Raw genomic sequence first — 17,515 nt, 5'->3', positions numbered from 1 at the left:
ATATCCAAGTCTCATAGCACAATAAAAGTAGCAGGCATATTTCTGAGGCCTTAGCACACTCTCGACGTGTCAGCCACCATTCTGTAGTCGGCTAGACACGAAAAGTCGGCGGCCATCATCGGATTGTCCGTTCGTAGCATTCGTGATGCCTCTCGCGTCTCGCGTTCGTGTTGTTGCGGTTCAATCAACCGAACGCTATTCTCCCAAAAGCAAAACGCCGGAATCAACGCCCTTCAAAGTTGCACAAGGTGGTTTTCTTTCTGCTGTACAAATTATCCGGAACGAAGCTTACACAACAGGACCAGCCTTGATGACTTCCTCAGTGGCTTCGTCGGCATATTTCTTGAAGTTCTCGTTGAAAAGCTTGCCCAGCTTGGTGACCTCATCCTTGAAGTCGGCCGAACCGGTCCAGCTCTTCTTCGGGTTGAGCAGTTCATCTGGGACACCCGGACAAGACTTGGGCACACTGAGGTTGAACACATCGTAGGTCTCGTACTCAGCCTTGGCAAGTTCTCCCGAGTGGATGGCATCCAAGATGGCACGGGTGTATTTCAATGGGCAACGCTTACCTCCGGTGGTGGCGCCTGCGCCGACCCAGCCGGTGTTGAGGAGCCAGGCGTTGGTCTTGTGTTGCGAGATCTTGTCTGCCAGCATCTTCGCGTAGCGCATGGGGTGCAAAGCCAAGAATGGTTGAGCGAAGCAGGAAGAGAAGGTGGCTTGAGGTTCGGTGACACCATCCTCAGTGCCGGCCATCTTGGAAGTGTATCCGGAGATGAAGTGGAACATGGTCTGGGCGGTGTTCAGCTTGGAGATGGGGGGCAGCACACCGCGAGCGTCGCAGGTAAGCAGGATGATGTTGCTGGGGTGGTTGTTGCTCAAGCACGGGATCTTGGCGTTGCTGATGTACTCAATGGGGTAAGCACAGCGGGTGTTCTCGGTCAAGGTGGCATCATCGTAGTCGACCTCTCGAGTCTCTGGGTCAAAGACGACATTCTCCAAGACGGAGCCGAATCGGATGGCGTTGAAAATATCGGGTTCTTTCTCGGCAGAAAGGCCAATGCACTTGGCATAGCATCCTCCCTCAATGTTGAAGATACCCTTGTCAGACCAGCAGTGTTCGTCGTCACCGATCAGCTTACGCTTAGGATCAGCGGACAGAGTGGTCTTGCCAGTGCCAGACAAGCCAAAGAAGACCGTGACATCGCCATTCTCGCCCTCGTTGGCCGACGAGTGGAGGGTCAGCACGTTGTGCTTGACCGGCATCTCATAGAACAGCACAGTGAAGATACCCTTCTTCATCTCTCCCGCGTACTCGGTGCCCAGGATGACCATCTCTTTCTCAGCAAAGTTGATAGCAACGCTGGTAGCGCTGGTCATGCCGGCGGTGTATCTGTTGGCCGGGAAGGAGCCGGCATTGTAGATGACATAGTCGGGATGGAAGTTCTTCAGCTCTTCTCGCGTTGGGCGGATAAGCATGTTGCGCATGAAGAGTGCATGGTAGGCACGGGCGCAGACGACCCGGACGTTGATGCGGTAACGTTCGTCCCAACCGGCATAGCCATCGATCACGTAGATGCGGTTTCGGGTGTTGAGGTAGTCGACGGCACGTTCACGGTTGATCTTCCACACCTGTTCGAGCACAATGGCATCACGTTAGCATATCTTGCATCTTCCTAAATGTTCCGTAGTGTACACGCGTAGTGGCAGGGAATGTATTGTGTAGTGCAGATCATGTGGGAAGACCCAGTGCAGTGCCGGTGGTGGGGTTGACGAGTCAGACCCGGCGCAGTTGCCGAAGGGGGAATTGCAGTCGCGGTTAGTGGCGGTGCGGAATTCGACCTCGAACCCGATTTGCACCCGCAGCCAAGAAATTTCTAGCCGCGGCTGAACCAGCCCACTGCGTCATGCACTGCAAAACGTCCATGAAGCACAACGCGGGGTTGGCTTGCATGGAGATGGCCTCTCCTGATGCCCGTCCACCATCCACCATGTCATAATACAGCTCCCCCTGTTATTGCGGGGGAGGGGGAGTTCATCGTGTGCAAAGGGCTTAATAATGACAATGGGATACGGGCGCCATCTGAGTGGCAGAGACAGAACAAGCTGGGTTAATCACAAACACAAGAGACTGGGATGGCGGTGGAATTGAAGCATAATCGAATCGGTGAATGATCACTGGACTAACCTCTGGAGTCATGGGCTTGTTCACAGGTCCCCACCAAATGTCGTTCTCTGAGCTAGGTTCCTTAACCACCCGCTTGTCGAGCGGCGACCGCCCAGTCTTGGAGCCCGAGTAGGCCGTCAAAGCCCCGGACGAAGTAATGGCTGTGCCAGTCTCATAGACAAGAGCATCTTCGTAAAGAGCAGAAACAGACGGGTTGGCAACAATGGCCACGCGGTCGTAGTCGATGTGAGCAGTCGAATGAAGTTCTTCTTCCAGCTCTGTGTGCTCGCGCGAGGGCCTAGACGATATCTGTGAGAAACGTGCCACGACAGCAATGTGTAACCGTGCAAATACTTACTCGACACCACCCGGGTGAAGAGCGGTCTTGTTGACCGATTGAGAAACCATTCTGGAACTGAAGGAACGCAATTGGGTTTTGGCGAGTTCGGTACGTGCTTTTCCTGTTGCTGGAGAAGGCGAGAGAGGACGGATTTGATGGGTGGATTGAAGACGAGCAGCGTAATCTGAAGCCATGGGGGAGAAAGGTGCTTGATATTGTATCTTTTGAAAGCTGGGGCCAACCCGATATGAAGTGCAATTCCCGAAAGGTGGACGGGAAAGTTCGGAGTGCGATGAAGCGGTTCTCGTGGTTTGGCTGGGAGACACTGTCCGATTCTTTCCGAGCGAAGCTGATTGGCGAAGACGGTTGGCCGTGGATATGCAATACTGTGCTAATTGGAGTCTGATGCGGAGCATGCGAAAACGATCGCAGGGCCGGTCCTTATATTCTCGTGCCAGTGGGCGAGAACAGAGGAGAGGATGCGAAGGGATGAAACTGGACGTAACGTTTGGTGACGAAAGTGTCAAGACTGCAACGCGCTGCAGGCAAAGGTGGAGAGAAAGTATTGCTTGTGGTTTGCTCTTGTCCTATGAAAACTGCGCTCTCATCGCCTGCGCTCACCCCGCCATCCTTGCTACCGCCGCCACCACCTGAGCGCTTCCTTTGCACGGTTCGCCTCGATGCAGGTCTCAAGGTCTCGACTAACTGTTCACCCGCATAGTTTGGTGGAAGGGCCTGGTCTAGGCCGGATGAGGAACGGTAGTTGTCACGGCTTACGTTAAGAGGTGTCATTAGTTGGGTCCGAGAGAACCGACCAGACGTCCAGGAAACGAGTAAACTCCGCAGGAAAATCGAACGACCAGAACGGGATAGTTTGCTGAGAACGACCAACTGTGGGAATTGACTACCAAAATGATTGTCCATAGAGACTACCAGCTTCGAACAGAGATCATCTACACCACCACCTCAGCCAACTCGAGCATAAACAGACGACACAACCATATCTCGCCAGCTAGTCGAAGGACCTACGCCTGAGGGATTGCTTTGACCCATAAGTCTTGCTCCGTCCGTCCGGGGCCCCAGGAAACGGGGAATGCTAATTGGTCACGAGTATACAAAAAATAACCTTGCCTATCCTATGAATCGAGATCAGGCAGTCTTCTGCCAGGCACTGTACACTCCAAGCAAACTGCTGGTAGTGCCAGCCAGACCAACAATGCCGTCGTCGAAGTTGGCATATCCTAGAGCAGTGCTGGGCACCGTGAGATCGCAGAGGTCCGAGAGCAGTTGAATGTTGACCGCCCGTTGTTGCCTAATCGTATCAATCGTCAGCCTCGTTGTCTCGTCACCACTTGTTTTGTTGTCTCACGTACCTTGCAATCTTGACCTTTTCCACCTTGGCTTCTGCATCCTTTTCGTCTACAACCTTGGCTCTCTGGCGCAACTTGTAGCCGTTGTAAATGCCCGCCAGCACGCTGGCCACCAGACCAGTCAGCCAAAAGCGGTAGGCATTGACCTGATATTTCTTTGCTTTGGGGTCCTTCTTCACCCCCATCGCGTCCAAGACGGTCATGGTGTCGAACACCATGTAGCCGGCGTAGCCAATTTGGCGCAGGATCTGCAGGTACTGCGTGACCTTATCCCCACTGCCCGACTTCACCGCGGCATCATAGAGCTCGGAGGCGGCGCGGATGTGTTCGACGAACTTGCCCACCCGCAGAATCTTCCTCGTCAGGCCGAATTGATTCTTGATGGCCACCCATGGCAGGATGGAACTTGTCGGGTTGTTGGTCCGATACAGATACCAGGCATAGAACCGAGCGAAGTATTGGATGGTACGAAGCACCTTGTCACGGCCGACTACACGATAATGACAATGAATTCAGCGTTTTGCACGCGCTTGTACCAAGCGGACAGTCCTTGCTTACCGGTCGTCGCGACATATCGGAGGTAATGGGTCACCGCAGGGTGATAGACTAGGGCGTCTGCGACCATGTTTGCCGTGCGGGATATCCGAGACCCGCAGTAACGAAATCAGACCGGAGAAGCAGAGAGGCTGTGCGGAATGAAATGCACTGCAGTGGCGCAAAGGAGAGTCGAAAAGGAGATGAATTAGATGGCGTGGTGAGATGAGACGCGAAACAGCTTTGTATTATTCGCAATTCTGGCCAGAGCCGGACACAAGCCCGTGAAGTCTGTCGCCGAGTCGTAATTTGGGGAAGCGAAGATGTCGGGGGCCTCTCCAGCCAACTTTGGCGAGGGCTGAGCGGCCGCTTGACGCATTCAGGAAACAAACTCCTGCGCATGTGCTGCATTGCCTCGGTATTTTCCTGCGCAGTAGCCGTGAGGTCACGAGATATCGCCTGCATCAGCCACTGCACTGCACATGATTCCAAAGGCAGCCATTTCCTTAGTCAGCAGCTGAAAAATCACGTGAGGGAACGCGTCACGTGCGCCCTCATTGCGCCCTCATTGCGCCCTCATTGCTGCTGACTCAGGGCCCTGAAATCTGGGCCGCAGCCTTTGCCGAAACGTCGGAGCCTCGCGCGGGGGATGATGCCATCGCACCCATGGCCCTGATTGGCCATCCCTCAACATGGGGAAGTTGTACCTAGGTACAGGATTAGTAGGGATTGAGAGCGGGTGTCCAGGAGTTGTCCCGTGGATCCTAGCTAAAAGATCTCCGTCTTCTAAATTTCTGCATGAGAAGACGGCGACCCCGTTCGTTGTCACATCTGAAAAGTGTCATTCCCACTGCCTCACACGCCGTCGCAATAACCTGGCACTCCGCCGCCCAAACGCCGGGCTGAGCCAGCAGGCATCGAAGGTACGGTAGCTAGGAGAAGCCCAAACCTGGGGAAAAGAAAAGAAATCCTGCCATCATGCCTACCAAGTCACCGTTTCCGGACATCCAAATCCCGAACGTCGACCTATGGGGTCTGATGTTTGAGGAGCCTCGAGACTTTGCCAATTCACAAGGTGAACGATTCTCCCTTTTCTATCTTCTTCTCATCCCTTGGACTCAAAAAGTTGTCATTGAGAAAAACACCATACCATTTCTCTACTAACTCATTTTCCAACATCAGTAATCTACCGAACAGTAGACTCGTCACGACACTACACATGGCAACAAGTCAAAGAAGCAGCAAAGGGATTCGGAGAAGGGCTCCGCAACCTATGGGACTGGCAGAAAGGAGATGTGCTCAACATCTTCGCCAGCAACGACGTCGACTACGGCGCCATTGTATACGGGACATTCTACGCCGGAGGAATAGTCTCGCCCGCCAACCCAGGCTACTCCGCGGAAGAGCTATCATTCCAACTGTCGAACTCGGGATCCAAAGCGATTGTAACAACAATTGAATCTCTCCCCATAGCATGCAAAGCAGCGCGACAATGCAACATCCCCGAAGAGCGCATCATATTGCTCGGGGCCGGACGGGACCCAACGCACCGATTCAAACACTGGACCAGCATCCGCAAAACAAGCGGATCAACGCGCTACCTACGCCGCAAAATGGATCCGGACAAAGACCTTGCTTTTCTAGTCTACAGTTCCGGAACAACAGGTCTACCCAAGGGCGTCATGCTAAGCCACCGCAACGTGGTATCTGATCTCCTCATGATCCGGGGCGCTGTGGGCGGCAAATGGTATTCTAGCGGCCAGGACAAAATCCTCGGTGTATTGCCATTCTTCCACATTTACGGACTTGTCGGACTGGTCCAACAGTCGCTACATCGGGGAATTGAGATGGTGGTCATGCCAGCGTTTGACTTGAAAGTGTTTTTGCAGGCCATCCAGGACCATAAAATCACTTTTATTTATGTCGCGCCGCCCATCATTGTCCGTCTCGCCCGCGACAAGGTCGTTGACAACTATGATTTGAGCTCTATTCGCATGATCACTAGTGGTGCTGCACCGTTGACTCGCGAGCTGGTCGATGCCGTCCATAAGAGGTTGGGGATCAAAATTAATCAGGCTTATGGGTTGAGTGAGACTAGTCCCATGACGCATACTCAGGTAAGAAAGATAAAGTTTGAGTTACACTTACGATTGTTTGGCTGACTCTGTCTCTTGTGTTGTACAGCCCTGGGACGAATGGTACACCTCAGTAGGCAGCGTGGGCAAAATGTTCCCCAACATAACAGCCAAATACATGTCTCCCGACGGCAAAGAACTGGGACCAGGAGAGACCGGCGAACTCTACCTGTCCGGCCCCAACGTTTTCAAGGGCTACTGGAAGAACGAGGTCGCGACCAAAGAAGCCATCACCGACGACGGATACTTCAAGACCGGCGATGTCGGGTATCAGGACGAAAACCACAATTTTTATATTACGGACCGGGTCAAGGAACTTATAAAATACAAAGGGTTCCAAGTCGCTCCCGCAGAGTTGGAGGGAAAACTGTTGGATCACCCGGCTATCAATGATGTCGCTGTCATTGGTGTTTATGATGAGGTGCAGCATACTGAGGTGCCTAGGGCGTATGTGGTGACTGCCACTGCCACTACGAGTGGTAGTGGTAGTGGTGCGGATTCTCTAGCAGACGAGATCGTCAATTGGCTATCCGGCAAAGTCGCCAACCACAAGAAATTAAGAGGAGGAGTCCGGTTCGTCGATGAAATCCCCAAAAGTGCCGCTGGCAAGATCTTGAGGAGGGTGTTGAAAGATAAAGCGAAGCAAGAAGATGCGGCCAAGGGTGGGAAAGCGAAGTTGTGAGAAAGACACAAACAAAAAGTCACTTGGATCATCACACGACTTGCGACCATGCACGTCCATCTTGTTCAGTCTGTCTAGTGTATACTTGGATATATGTGTTAGCCGTCTGGTGGCTGCAGATTTGGTTAGGCTGTACATCTACATATATGATATACTACTGTATCTGTATATGCTCCTATCTATGCCCGTGTATATGTTACAGCTACACCTAGGTACGTATATTTATTTGGGTTGACGGTGTGCTCCTGATCCTGACTCAGTTCTGCTGATCGCATGGTCTTGATTGGTACCTAGGTGAGCTGTTGCATCTTCCTCCCTTCTACTCCTTGTAAATACCCTTGCACAAATACTACCAGATATCTCCCCGTTTTTAAGTCCGATATAATGTACCTTACTCCAGTGTCATAGTCGGATTCTTTTCCCCCCTTAGATTTCATTCCAATTCAGACCGAGGCGAGTATCAAACATGACGTTCTTGGGACGATCAAATCACTTTGAATCTTTGATTTATCTGGTCTCTCCTGTCATTAAAATATTCTTTAAATAATTTGATCTCCATATCATTTCGATGACCGATTTAAAATCTCCCCCAACCACCTCATTTCAACGGCACTCACGCCCCTGGCATATGCCTTGGTGCCAGTGTACACGAACTCGTTGTACACGATACCTTCGAATTTCTTTGGTCCTCCTCCCCCTCCACCACCAGCCGAAAACAAGACACTGCTAGGATGTATCGCCACAGGCTGATTCGTCAAAACAGTACGGTATGAGCCGTCGGGACTCAGACGGGCGACATTGGCATGAAACCCAGTGAGGATGCATTTGAGAATCCGAGCTGGCAAAGTCGTAGGATCGCGGGACGAGACATCAACATCTGACGGAGACACAGTGCCATTTTCCTTTCCATCTCCGCTCGTCTCTCCTTTACCTTCACGTTTCCCCTTCTTATTTCTGTTCTTTTTCATCCTCTGCGCCATCAACGCAGTCAACTGCTTCCTTACGTCCATGGCACTGCTCATGGCGCGATGAGAAATAAATCTTTCCTCACACCAGCGGCGGCGATCACTCTGTTCCGCGGCGTACGCTTGCATGGTGGCAAGGAGAGTCAAATGGTCGCCTTCGCGCCGGAACAGGACGCGACGGTATCGCTCGGCGCGGGCTTCGCGGGTTTCGTTTTCGGCGTCTGCATCCACATCACCATCCCCATCCCCTTCTCCTCGTCTGGTGTTATCGTTCTGCAACCCATCCGATTGATTTCTGTGAATGTTTAAAAACACATTCTCCACACTCAGCGCCGACACAATATCCACAATCTCATCGACACAATCAAATTCTGGCTCGGCACTAGCTAGCAAAACACGCGCTAGACTCGCCGGGAGCGGCAATCCACTCATGTCCCTCCCCAGTGGTGTAATTTTCCCAGTCGTTGTGTCTAGCGCAGTCAACTGAACTAGATGAATCATTGCGCGCTCCAATGCCCGTCGCGGCGGAGACGTTAAGAACGGAAACCCCAACAAATCATCAATTCCATGTGCCTTGAGCGTCAAGACCAATTGGCTCAAATCACACCTCAGGATCTCGGGCTCAGTGTCCTGCGGCAATCGATAAAAGTCCGACTCGGTATATAATCTGTACGCTGTTCCTGGGGCGTCTCGACCGGCTCGGCCGGCTCGCTGGTTCGCCGAACTACGCGAGATAGGCACGGTGAGCAATGTGTCCAAATTCAACGAGGGACGAAATAGTCGTTGTTTAGCTTTTCCTGTGTCAATGACGTATCGGATCCCGGGAACCGTGATGCTGGTTTCCGCAATGTTGGTGGCGAGAATGATTTTGCGTGTGAATTTCGGTGTGGGCTGGAATACCCGTTGTTGCATGTGTGATGGGAGTGCCGCGTAAAGTGGCAAGATCAGAAGTTTGGGTAGTTGGCGTGATAGTTTGGGGTCTTTTTGAATGCTGGTCGCCCAGTTCGTCACCAGACTCATTAGAGATTCGACTGTTTCTTGGCCCGTCAGGAAGACCAGTATGTCGCCTGGCAAGGGTGAGTGAGAGTGGATGTGCATGATGCGCTCATATGCTGCGTCCAGAATGTCTGGGACTGGAGAGGGCGTGTAGTTGATTGTCACGGGGTGTTGGCGTCCTTTGATGAAGAGGGACGTGGCTGTGCTAGTATTCTTCTGCTTTTCCGGTTTCGCTCCATTGATAGGAGGAGCTCCAGACAAGGCTGCGGTGTTGGAAGACGTCGACTGCTCTTCGATAGACTTGCCCACCCCTGGCTCTGCCTGCTGCTGCTGCTGGCCGTTAAAAAAGCCACTAATCTTCTCCATATCCGCCGTCGCACTCATGACCACAACCTTCATGGGAACCCCACCCCGTCCATCATCTTTACTTCTCAAATCATGCATGCGCCTTAAAAACCCCAGCACAAGATCAACATTAACACCGCGCTCATGGACCTCATCGACCACGACGGCCGAATACTCCTTCAACCAAGGGTCGCGCAACATCTCCTGCAACAACATGCCCTCAGTCAAGAACTTTATCCGCGTGGACGGACTCGTGCTATTCTCAAAGCGCACCGAATAGCCCACCTGCGACGCGGGGCTCGAGTTGCCCAACGGTGTGCCCATTTCTTCGGCGACCCGGCGGGCCAGCGAGATGGCCGCAACCCTCCGCGGCTGCGTGATGGCGATACAACCGCCTACTGAACCTTTGTTTGTCGTCTTTCGCTTTCGACACCACGACTCGTTGACGAGGAACTGTGGGATCTGTGTCGATTTGCCGGATCCAGTCTCTCCGACTAGTAACAAAACATCGTGCTCTCGGAGTTTCTGTCGTATGTGATCTGCGTGGCTGTAGATTGGCAACTGTTGGCGGGTAGAAAGTAATTGTCGTGCTCGTTCTCTGAGGTTGGAATGTCGATTATTGATTTGAACCGTAGCCTCGAGATTGTTTCCATCCCGATCATTATCGTCATTACCATCATGGTTGGTGTCTGAGAAATTCACCACTTTACTTTGCGCAACCCCGGAGCCGCCAGTCTTCGCGGTGCTCAATCGGTGATGTTTGAGTGTGTCGCTGACCGTTTTGGTTTGTGGCTTGTCTTTGGCGTTTAACGTGTCTTTGGTTTGTGACTTGAATGCTTCGGCGGCGGATCGCTTTTTCCCTTTTTGACGTGCGGTCTCTGTCGACTCCGACTGCGTATTAGTAGGAGGCGCCGCCTCATCCTCATCAAACTTGATATGCAGCTTCGCCATGATGCCAAGTTTGACAAAACACCTTGCCTCTGATGTTGTTTCGAAACTTTTCAACGAATAGAATTACACATGATGAAAACTGCATAAAGCCGAGTAGAGCCCTGTTAACGTTGAATGGATCGTCACAAAATGTCGTTGCAAAATCTCTTAGGCACAGCCTTGCGCCACTCATCATGTCTTGGCAAGGCTGCCACCATTCAACCTCCACTTCACTTGTTATACATGGTAGATTCAGAGGAGTGTATGTAAGGAATACAAGCGTATAATTACTTCAGTGTCGCTATAGCCGTGGCTCGACTTATATGCATCATACAATCAAGAGACGGAAACTTTTCCCCACGGACATCTCGGTCTACAAAGTTCAAGTGTATGATATGAAGAGCTTGCTGTAGGAGTATATTTCATGCTCACGGCTCTAATGTCTCAAGTTATCAACTCTCACCAGTTTTGTGTGTAGCTTCTTTTGTAAAGCCAGAGTCTCAACTCTCAACCAAGCTTTCGGACTTTTACCACAGTATCCATGACCCAAAGACTTTTGTGAATTCTCCACTCCCGTCCGTTGATTTGCACCCGCTCATGAACCGCCTTCAGCCTTCTTGATTTCTTCAAGTATCAAGTCACGAGCTGCCTCCACGCCCTCTTTCGAGCCAACAATAGTAATGGCATCACCGTCGTCTCCCTTATTGGCCTTCTTGTTCGGAACCTGGATATCGCAACCAGAAGCCTTGCGGATGTGGTTGATGGTGCGTCCACCCGGGCCAATGATGTGACGGTGCACTCGGGAGTCCGGCAAGATCAGGTATCCTGTGTATTGAGGTTCCTTGGCCTTCTCAATCAATGACAGGATCTTCTGTGTGGCTTTCGCGACCGTCTCCTCGGGCACACCTTCATCAGCCACAATTACCCATGGAATCTCTCCCGACTCGCCTTCCTGTGCATGTTGGTTGGACACAATATTCCAGGAATAGGGCTCCTCGCCCGGCTGATCAGTGATCAGAGGCAAGTCCCCATTGGACGGACGTGGCCGAGAACCGTGACCCCTGTCTCTGGGTTTCGAGGGCGGCTTGTGTCCCTTATGGTCGACGCGAATGCCTTGTGATGACAGTTCCCGGAACAAGCCCCCGTTCTTCCCAACAACGTGATGCAAAGGCCGCGGCACCATAATTGTCTGGCCTTCTGACTGCTGGGTGATTTTCTGAATGTGTTCCTTGGCCTTCTTGACATTTTCGGCCGGTCCTTTGATCTCGACGCCAGTGGCAGAACTATCTTGCCGCGGTATGTTCAGCGCAACACCAAACTCCTTTTCAAGCTTCTTTCGGTTGGCGCCACCAGGACCAACCAGCTGCCTATGCTGGTTGCGAGGGACGTCAACTGTCTCGGTGACTTCGTTTTCCTTTTCGTCCACGAAGCTTTGGATGGCTGCCACAATCTTGTCTACCACATCGGCAGTGCCCTTGACAGTAAGAGTGTCTGATTCCACGCCGGGCCGAGGGAAGCGGACATATTCTGCACTGTTGCCTTTGCCGCCGGCTTTGGTCACGATACTCTGGATGTTGGAACCTGAAAATGAAGAGTCAGTGGGGTTCGCCCCAAAAAAGCAAAAGCAGTACTTACCACCAGGACCAATCAGAGCACGGTGATGTTTGCGGTTGACATCGATTTCCCGGGTGACAATGTCGTCGAACTCCTTGGATCGCTTCTCCAACTCCTGCTTCGCCTTTTCAACCTGCTGCTTGGTACCCTTGATTTGGATGGTGACACGATCGGACCCATTGGGCTTCGGAATGTCGATTTGAGCCCCAGTCTCGGCTCTTAGCTTCTCCATCTCCTGGCCGCGTTTGCCAATGAGGGAAGCGATTTGTCCCTGAGCAACAGACACCGTCGCCGTATGGGAGTTGTCAACTAAATACTGGTACAGACTCAATAGCTCCTCGCGCACTTTTTCAGCCTTTGCACGTGGTCCTCGGATCCGCACTTCATCATGGGGTTGACCTTTGTTACCACCAGCTTCGCTGGCATTGTCACCCACAGAAGCGTCATCACTAACTCGAGACGTCTTGGGGAAGTCAATGCGCACCACGTTGTCCACCTTGTTCTGAATCTTTTGAAGATTCTCTCCATTTCGTCCCACCAACATACCGTGATACTTGGGGTCGATCTTGATGGCAAAGTTGACCTCGTCTTCCCACTGCTTGGCAAGCTTTTGGATTTCGGCCTTGGCTGCCTCGGCCTTTTTCTGTGGTCCTTGGATCGTGATTTTACCGGGTTCTCGAGTATCAATTTCAACGTCATGCTTTTCACGGAGCGCTTTGATGTTTTGTCCCTGCTTTCCGATCAAGTTCTTGTTGAACTGGGCCGGGAATGGCAGGGTGGTGGTGTAGCCGCGCTCCTTTTCATCCTGCTCAGCCTCCTTCAAGAAGGTCTCGATCTTCTTGCGCAGTTCAGCGATGTCCGCCTCGCTCGGTCCTCTCAGGTAGACTGTCTCGGAAGGCGAGCCCTTTGAGGTACCATTGGCTTGCTTTTGTCTGCTGGGGCCGCCAAATTCAACCTGCACAGGGAAGCCTTCCGGAGGCGACGGTCTCGGTTCGTTATTCACAAACCTCCGAACCTTATCCTGGAATTTCTTAGGCACATGAATATCCTGCGCCGAGATTCCTTGGTGGGGGATGTTGCTCAACAATTGCGCCTGAGCCTCTTGAAGAGCCTTTTCGAAATCCGCGATCTCGGCCTTGGTAGGCTTCGTCCGCGGAATGGAAGATTGCTCACTCTGGGCCGGGCCTTCATACACAAGGATGACTGGCTCCGAACCATCCTGAGGAACGATCATGTGCACACCAAGGTCATTCTTCAAACGAGATGCGTGCATTTGTTGAAGATGGGGGTGGAAAAATGGATCAACCTCCACGAGTTGCAGTCTCGCCGAGGGGTATGCCTGCGCAATCTTGGAGAGCTCGTTGCGGGCGGAGAGTGCCTTCTGTGGATCGTTGCTAATAACACTCCAGCTGGGAGAGGCGCTCGAGCTCTGCGGGAACACAATTTCTGCACCGTGGGAGTTCATAAACTCCCTCTCGATGGCCTTTTGTTGCAGATATTGCGCAAGCGCCCTTGAATGGCGTTCGGGACCCTGCGGCGCATCTTGGAAGTGTTTGTGCATATCCACTGCTCGGTTGTGCTTCCGAGACATAAGCTCTTCTGCAAGGTTTCGGCCAGCATTGAGCTTGTCCTTGGGCCCAATAATGTGAATGTCCTCGGTCTCCTGATGGGGAGGAGGAAGAATCACAGCACAGCCCGTCTCTTCCAAGAACTTCAGAGGATCCATACCACGGTCACCCACGATGTAAGGATGCAGGATCTGTTCTGCCGCGATTTCTTCCAACAGGAGTTCCTTCTGAAGCTCTTGGGCCAACTGCTCGAGAAAAGCACGAGCTTCCAGTACAGCGGCTTGTTCACCCGAAATGACAATAGGAGTGTCTTCGTGGGGAACGAAAGTGGGAGCCTGGTCATGCTCGGCAGGTCGAGGCGGGGGCTGCTGTTGCCACATATGATACTGCGGCACATTGATGCGGAGGTCCCGCTCCTGCTCCAGTTGTCGGAGACGGTCCGCATGTTGTCCTGCGATGAAAGGATAGAACTCAGGAGGTATGCCACGAACAGGCAGGTCGACCTTGGGCTGAAGTGCTTTGACCTGGTTCGAGATCTGCTCATACACTTGCCGAACTTGGGCTGCATTGCCACGGATCTCGACAACATCAGTCCTCACGTCCTCTGGGCTCGCAGTTGGTCGTGCGTCTCGCTCGATGCGGATCCTGACATTGAATTGGTTCTCAAGTTTCCGGATGTTTGCGCCGCCTTTGCCGATGATCTGAGCGGAAACCGCAGACGGAATCTCAAGCTTGACTTGCTTCTCCAGCGTCAATTCTTTCGAAACATACATCAAAGCTTCAGTGACACGAGCCTTGGGGCCTTCTGCGATGAACTCGGTGCGGGTTCCGAAATTGGTCGACTTGGGCGTGACAATGACATTGAACTTCTTCTTCACATCGTCCAGGACCCGCTTAATAGGCTTGGTCTTGTCAAGGTCCGCATTATCGATCTCGAACGAGTCACGATATCTGCCTGGCAACAGCACGTTTCCTCGGGCACCAGCACCGGGAATGACGGTGACCGGGGTTCGGGCTCCTGCCGCGGAGGTAGGAGTGCCAGCGCCGGATGAGCCAGGTCGAGACCCAAGAGCCGGTGAGCTGTTGGTCGGAGCAGCCTTCGCAGAAGCACTGGCTACCCAGCCTGGAGCCCGCGTGACTGGAATCACCGCTGGTTTACTCGCAGCTCCGAGGGCGGGGAAGGCCTCGTCGGACTGCGTGTCCAAAACGCTGGGCTGATCCGTGGCCTTCTGCTTGCCAGCAGCCTTCTCCGACAAAGGTGGATTGTCTCCGCCATTGGTTGTTGCAGTCTCTTTTGTCTCTTCAACGTGCGTGTGGGGTGGAGGAGGGTGCTGGATGTCATCTTCATCAGGGACATCCTCAACCGTGACCTTGTGCACTTCCGTAGCGTCATGTCGTTCTTTCAGCTGTTGGGCGAGAAGTTGTCCAGTGCTGGAGCTGCCATCAGCAGTGGAGTCGGCTGTGACGGAGGCCATGTTCGTGGTGGCTTCGACGAAGCCTCGAGGTAACCGGTGGGGTGAAACCGTAGGAAGGGGACGACGACCGGGGGCTTTTGACAGGTTAAACTGTCAGTCTCATCAATCTGACGCGACAGACAAATACAAAAGATATGCTCAGTTCAAAAAGGTCGCGACTCTGTTAAAAATTCAGAGTTAGGGCTGACAAGGTGCTATGTGTCTGTTGCGTGATGCAGTGGTGAAGTGAGATGAAAGTGAGCTGCGGCCAGTTCAGTTCGTGGGATTCTTTGTGGAGAGACGACGTCGAGTCAAGTCAAGTTGGCCGTAGAAGCAGCGGAGGGCAGCGTGCCTCCGGAACGGATCATCGTAAGGCCGGTGCCGCTCGCCCCTGAACCGTCTGAGTCTGTCTATCCGCATCCATCCATTTCTACAACATCAACTGTATCGCAGCCATGCTCAGTGCATATTTGCTTTGTCGTCACAGTCTGAATGTAACGTGGACCACTAGTAAGTGAAAGGTCAGGTGTGCAGCTTCTCAAAATTTTATATATAGAGGAAGACCTTATGACCCAAGAGATCCTTCCGCTTCGTGCCACCAATGCTTGCTGTGAGGACGGCGTGACATGTCTGTGAATCCAAAGAGAACTACTGATCTGATATCATAAGTACAAGGTAACCTCCCTCATTGTTGTCGTTTGTCCCGCTTGACAAACCCAACCTTGACGCCTTCAGCGGGCGTCAAAACAATTTCAGCATGCAAAATACGTGGACTTCCATAATCGACAATATGGTCAAACTCCTGCAGAATCCTGACAACAGTATATGCCATCTCGACCATTGCGAACTGTTGTCCAATACAGATCCTCGGACCGCCATTGAAAGGGATGAAATGCCAGGGCTTGGGAGTCCACGTTGCCCATCGATCAGGCACCCAGTCGGCCGGGTCGTATGGGAAGGACTCTGATATAGGCGGATACAAGTCTCTTCGGCGTTGCATTCCAATGGTGCTATAACCGACGACTGTGCCGCGGGGACAGCCCACTGGACTCATGCCGTCAGGTCCAGCACCGTGCGGGAGAATTGTATCGGTGAGGGCAGAGCGGACGTTGAACGGCACCACGGGGTACAACCTCAGGGTCTCGTTGATCGTGTAAGTCAAATATTTCATATCCTTGATCTCCTGGTAAGTCGGTGGCCGGCCGTCTTTGCCTAGATACTCAAATATCTCTGCGCGAAGCGTTTCGACCACTTGTGGGTTCTTTGCCAGCTCCAGAAACAGCCAAGACAATGTCGAGGCTGTCGTATCTCGTCCAGCAAGAAGTAGTGCCACCAGTTGGTCACGCACAACCTTGCGATCCCGGGTATACCGGGCGAGCGCATGAATAAAAGTGTCGGAGCCGGACAATTTGGACTCGGTCATTGACAATGCCTCTGTGATGAATGGTTCGATGAATCGCTCCATGGTCTTGATTCCTGCTCGGTACGAGTGCATGGGATAAAAGAGTTTGAGGGGTCTGGATTGAGGAGACAGTTCAGTCTATACTACACCTAAACGCAAAGGGGTGGGGGTTGGCCGGGTTGGGGCGATGGGAGATTGGGAGGTGATGAGGGCGGCGGATGTGTGAAGAGAGAGAAAGCGAGAGAGAGCCTTACCCTAATCGCTCTTGCAAAGTTTGAAGCCTCTGCACCTCATCAAACGCCATCGCAAACTCCGACTGCTCCTTATCCAGACTCCCAACACTGTGGCCGAACAAGAAATCCGTCGACGCATCAAGACTGAACCGAGACAGCAACTTATTCATCATGACCATTTGGCCATCGCCGGCCCCCATCAACGAAATCAGTTTGCGCACATGTTTCTCAATCAGCGGCAAATCAGCGACTCTCTCTCGCACAAACATCGGTCTGATGAGTTGCCGCGAATCATGCCACTGTTGCCCATCCGTGGTGAAAATGCCGTCACCCAGAAACGGTTTCCACTCTTCGTGAAATGCCTCCCCTTTGCCGAAATCGTGGAATTGTGTCGCCAGTATCGCTTTGATATTCTCGGGATCCGATGTGAACACAACGCGACTGTCGGCCATGATATGAAGCTCGGCCGTATACGAGCGTGTTCCACTATCACCGGTTCCAGTGTCCTGATACATCCATTCCCAGAATTCTACGGCCTGGTTTTTCAGCATGGCCCGTGTCGAATGGATGAGGAAGTCAAGACCTAGTGTGGATTTCTCGTCAGCTCCAGTCCTCAAGATTCGAACTGCCTTTGGGGCGTCGTACCAAAGATGAATCTCGTAGTGATTCGGGGGCATTCGCCGCCTAGTTTGAGAACCTCTTTTCGCTTGTTGTATCTCCTGATATATACATATGCGACAAATGCGAGATACAAAAAGAGTAAAAGGTATTGCCATGATAGGA

At 52.5% G+C, this 17,515-nt stretch overlaps 6 protein-coding genes across 6 annotated transcripts; 1 reads left to right on the top strand and 5 right to left on the bottom strand.

Annotated features, from left to right (window-relative positions):
• Positions 1 to 288: 288 nt before the first annotated feature.
• HMPREF1120_06041 (phosphoenolpyruvate carboxykinase [ATP]) lies at positions 289 to 2,572 on the bottom strand (the record flags this gene model as incomplete). The annotated part of the gene is made up of 3 exons (XM_009160236.1): positions 289 to 1,629; positions 2,186 to 2,462; positions 2,523 to 2,572. The coding sequence occupies 3 exons, from the start codon at positions 2,570 to 2,572 to the stop codon at positions 289 to 291; spliced, it is 1,668 nt and encodes a 555-aa protein (XP_009158484.1).
• Positions 2,573 to 3,653: 1,081 nt separating this feature from the next.
• On the bottom strand, positions 3,654 to 4,499 carry HMPREF1120_06040 (uncharacterized protein; the record flags this gene model as incomplete). The annotated part of the gene is made up of 3 exons (XM_009160235.1): positions 3,654 to 3,816; positions 3,878 to 4,364; positions 4,433 to 4,499. The coding sequence occupies 3 exons, from the start codon at positions 4,497 to 4,499 to the stop codon at positions 3,654 to 3,656; spliced, it is 717 nt and encodes a 238-aa protein (XP_009158483.1).
• HMPREF1120_06039 (4-coumarate-CoA ligase) lies at positions 4,370 to 7,465 on the top strand. Its single transcript, XM_009160234.1, has 3 exons — positions 4,370 to 5,483; positions 5,591 to 6,525; positions 6,593 to 7,465. Exons 1-3 carry the CDS (start codon positions 5,387 to 5,389, stop codon positions 7,223 to 7,225), a joined length of 1,665 nt encoding a protein of 554 aa, XP_009158482.1. The 5' UTR covers positions 4,370 to 5,386; the 3' UTR covers positions 7,226 to 7,465.
• Positions 7,466 to 7,785: 320 nt separating this feature from the next.
• HMPREF1120_06038 (ATP-dependent RNA helicase) lies at positions 7,786 to 10,482 on the bottom strand (the record flags this gene model as incomplete). Its single annotated transcript, XM_009160233.1, has 1 exon — positions 7,786 to 10,482. The coding sequence occupies one exon, from the start codon at positions 10,480 to 10,482 to the stop codon at positions 7,786 to 7,788; it is 2,697 nt and encodes an 898-aa protein (XP_009158481.1).
• A 574-nt stretch (positions 10,483 to 11,056) lies between these two features.
• On the bottom strand, positions 11,057 to 15,118 carry HMPREF1120_06037 (uncharacterized protein; the record flags this gene model as incomplete). The annotated part of the gene is made up of 2 exons (XM_009160232.1): positions 11,057 to 12,042; positions 12,097 to 15,118. The coding sequence occupies 2 exons, from the start codon at positions 15,116 to 15,118 to the stop codon at positions 11,057 to 11,059; spliced, it is 4,008 nt and encodes a 1,335-aa protein (XP_009158480.1).
• A 664-nt stretch (positions 15,119 to 15,782) lies between these two features.
• HMPREF1120_06036 (cytochrome P450 alkane hydroxylase) lies at positions 15,783 to 17,283 on the bottom strand (the record flags this gene model as incomplete). Its single annotated transcript, XM_009160231.1, has 2 exons — positions 15,783 to 16,614; positions 16,754 to 17,283. 2 exons carry the CDS (start codon positions 17,281 to 17,283, stop codon positions 15,783 to 15,785), a joined length of 1,362 nt encoding a protein of 453 aa, XP_009158479.1.
• Between the last annotated feature and the right edge of the window lie 232 nt (positions 17,284 to 17,515).

Source organism: Exophiala dermatitidis, assembly GCF_000230625.1.
Source record: "Exophiala dermatitidis NIH/UT8656 unplaced genomic scaffold supercont1.5, whole genome shotgun sequence".
Classification (NCBI taxonomy): domain Eukaryota; kingdom Fungi; phylum Ascomycota; class Eurotiomycetes; order Chaetothyriales; family Herpotrichiellaceae; genus Exophiala; species Exophiala dermatitidis.
The sequence above is the reverse complement of the archived record's forward strand: the minus strand, read 5'-3'. Positions and strand labels throughout refer to the sequence as shown.

Excerpts from the sequence above, each read along its gene's own strand:
- HMPREF1120_06039 (XM_009160234.1), top strand. The coding sequence starts at position 5,387 with ATGCCTACCAAGTCACCGTTTCCGGACATCCAAATCCCGAACGTCGAC. Across the intron at positions 5,484-5,590 it reads AGACTTTGCCAATTCACAAG|TAATCTACCGAACAGTAGAC; the intron begins GTGAACGATTCT and ends TTCCAACATCAG. Across the intron at positions 6,526-6,592 it reads GTCCCATGACGCATACTCAG|CCCTGGGACGAATGGTACAC; the intron begins GTAAGAAAGATA and ends TGTGTTGTACAG.